The sequence below is a fragment of the Myotis davidii genome, unplaced genomic scaffold, assembly GCF_000327345.1.
Source record: "Myotis davidii unplaced genomic scaffold, ASM32734v1 scaffold826, whole genome shotgun sequence".
Lineage (NCBI taxonomy): Eukaryota > Metazoa > Chordata > Mammalia > Chiroptera > Vespertilionidae > Myotis > Myotis davidii.
Genome location: NW_006297142.1, coordinates 1,547,747 through 1,548,886, shown reverse-complemented (window position 1 = coordinate 1,548,886; position 1,140 = coordinate 1,547,747). Strand labels below are relative to the sequence as shown.

At 50.3% G+C, this 1,140-nt stretch overlaps 2 protein-coding genes across 2 annotated transcripts in view; both read left to right on the top strand.

Moving 5' to 3' along the window:
- LOC102756241 overlaps window positions 1–1,140 on the top strand; it is a 58,892-nt gene that overhangs the window by 31,877 nt on the left and 25,875 nt on the right. The window lies entirely within an intron of this gene.
- The window catches only part of LOC102770322, a 30,117-nt gene that overhangs the window by 20,200 nt on the left and 8,777 nt on the right, over window positions 1–1,140 (top strand). The window contains exon 2 of the mRNA XM_015569804.1: window positions 397–647. Within this exon, the coding sequence (XP_015425290.1) occupies window positions 534–647 (114 nt within the window). The 5' untranslated portion in view covers window positions 397–533. The remainder of the gene's footprint in view (window positions 1–396; window positions 648–1,140) is intronic.

The following is a 1,140-nucleotide window of genomic DNA, read 5'->3' as shown; positions in this document are numbered from 1 at the left end:
GGGAAAGAGGGACGGGGGCCCCGGAAAAGATGGGCTTCATCAGCATTTGGAGCTCCCAGCTCCATGCCCTTCAGCTGGGCGTGCAGAGAGATTAATCCAACATCTTATCTTGGTGTCCAGGTCTCATAAAGGAGAATGATCAATAAGGTGGATTGGTCAACCAGGTAATGTCCATTCATACAATGGAGCATAATAGCAGCTTCTGGCCTTCAAAATATTCATTAGCTTGAAAAATTATTCATAGCTTGAAAAATCATTAAATAGATCAGATTGGTGAAGGGACAGACACCAAGGCTCAATAGTGTAATCGCTTGGCCCTTCTTCCCTGTCTTGTGTCTTCTCTCTCCCTCCTGGGCCTCCCCCCACAGTTCCTGATACTAGTGTGTCCGATTCCAGGGGAGAACTCTGAGGCTGGCGCCCCCACCGGCTTAGGGAAGGTGAAAAGGCAGCTCCTCGTGGAAGTGGTCGGACACTGCTTCTATAAGGTCAACAACTACTTGGACCACCTGTACAAACCACAGCCCATAAATGAGATGCTCAGATCTGGGATTGAGATGGTTGGTAAGGAGATGGAGTACAGTGTTCTGAGCAGGAACTGTGAGCACTTTGTCACCGATCTGAGATATGGCAAGGCCCGCAGCCGGCAGGTAAGGCCCTCTGTGGGGGGCTCCCTCTCCCTTCTGTGGGTTTACTTGCAATCATGTCACAGAGCTGACTACCCGGAAGAAAAATTACCCTGAATGATGCAAAATTATGCTTTCTGCTTCCTGACGGCTGGGAGTTAGGATATCAAAGAACAAATCTCAGGTCTGTTCCTCATCCAGTCAGGGTCTCCGAACAGGTCACTTCCTCTCTGCCCTCAGTTTCCCCATGTGTAGAAAAGGGGGATGTTTGGAGGATCTCTGAGACTCTGGCCACATCTATGCCTTTAGGATCCTTTGTATCTGAGACCCACCCTAAAGGCAGCTCCTGATGCCCTGTGTGCTGTCAGGGAAAGGGTGGGCCAACACTGAACCAAGAGAGGTCTCCTAAGGCCCCAGAGAGCCCTCGGGCATGAAATGCTCAAGGTCTGTGGCCGATGTCAGAGCTCAAGAACATGTTATGTAAAATCTGGCATACCCTTACCGCTCCCTCTTTCCC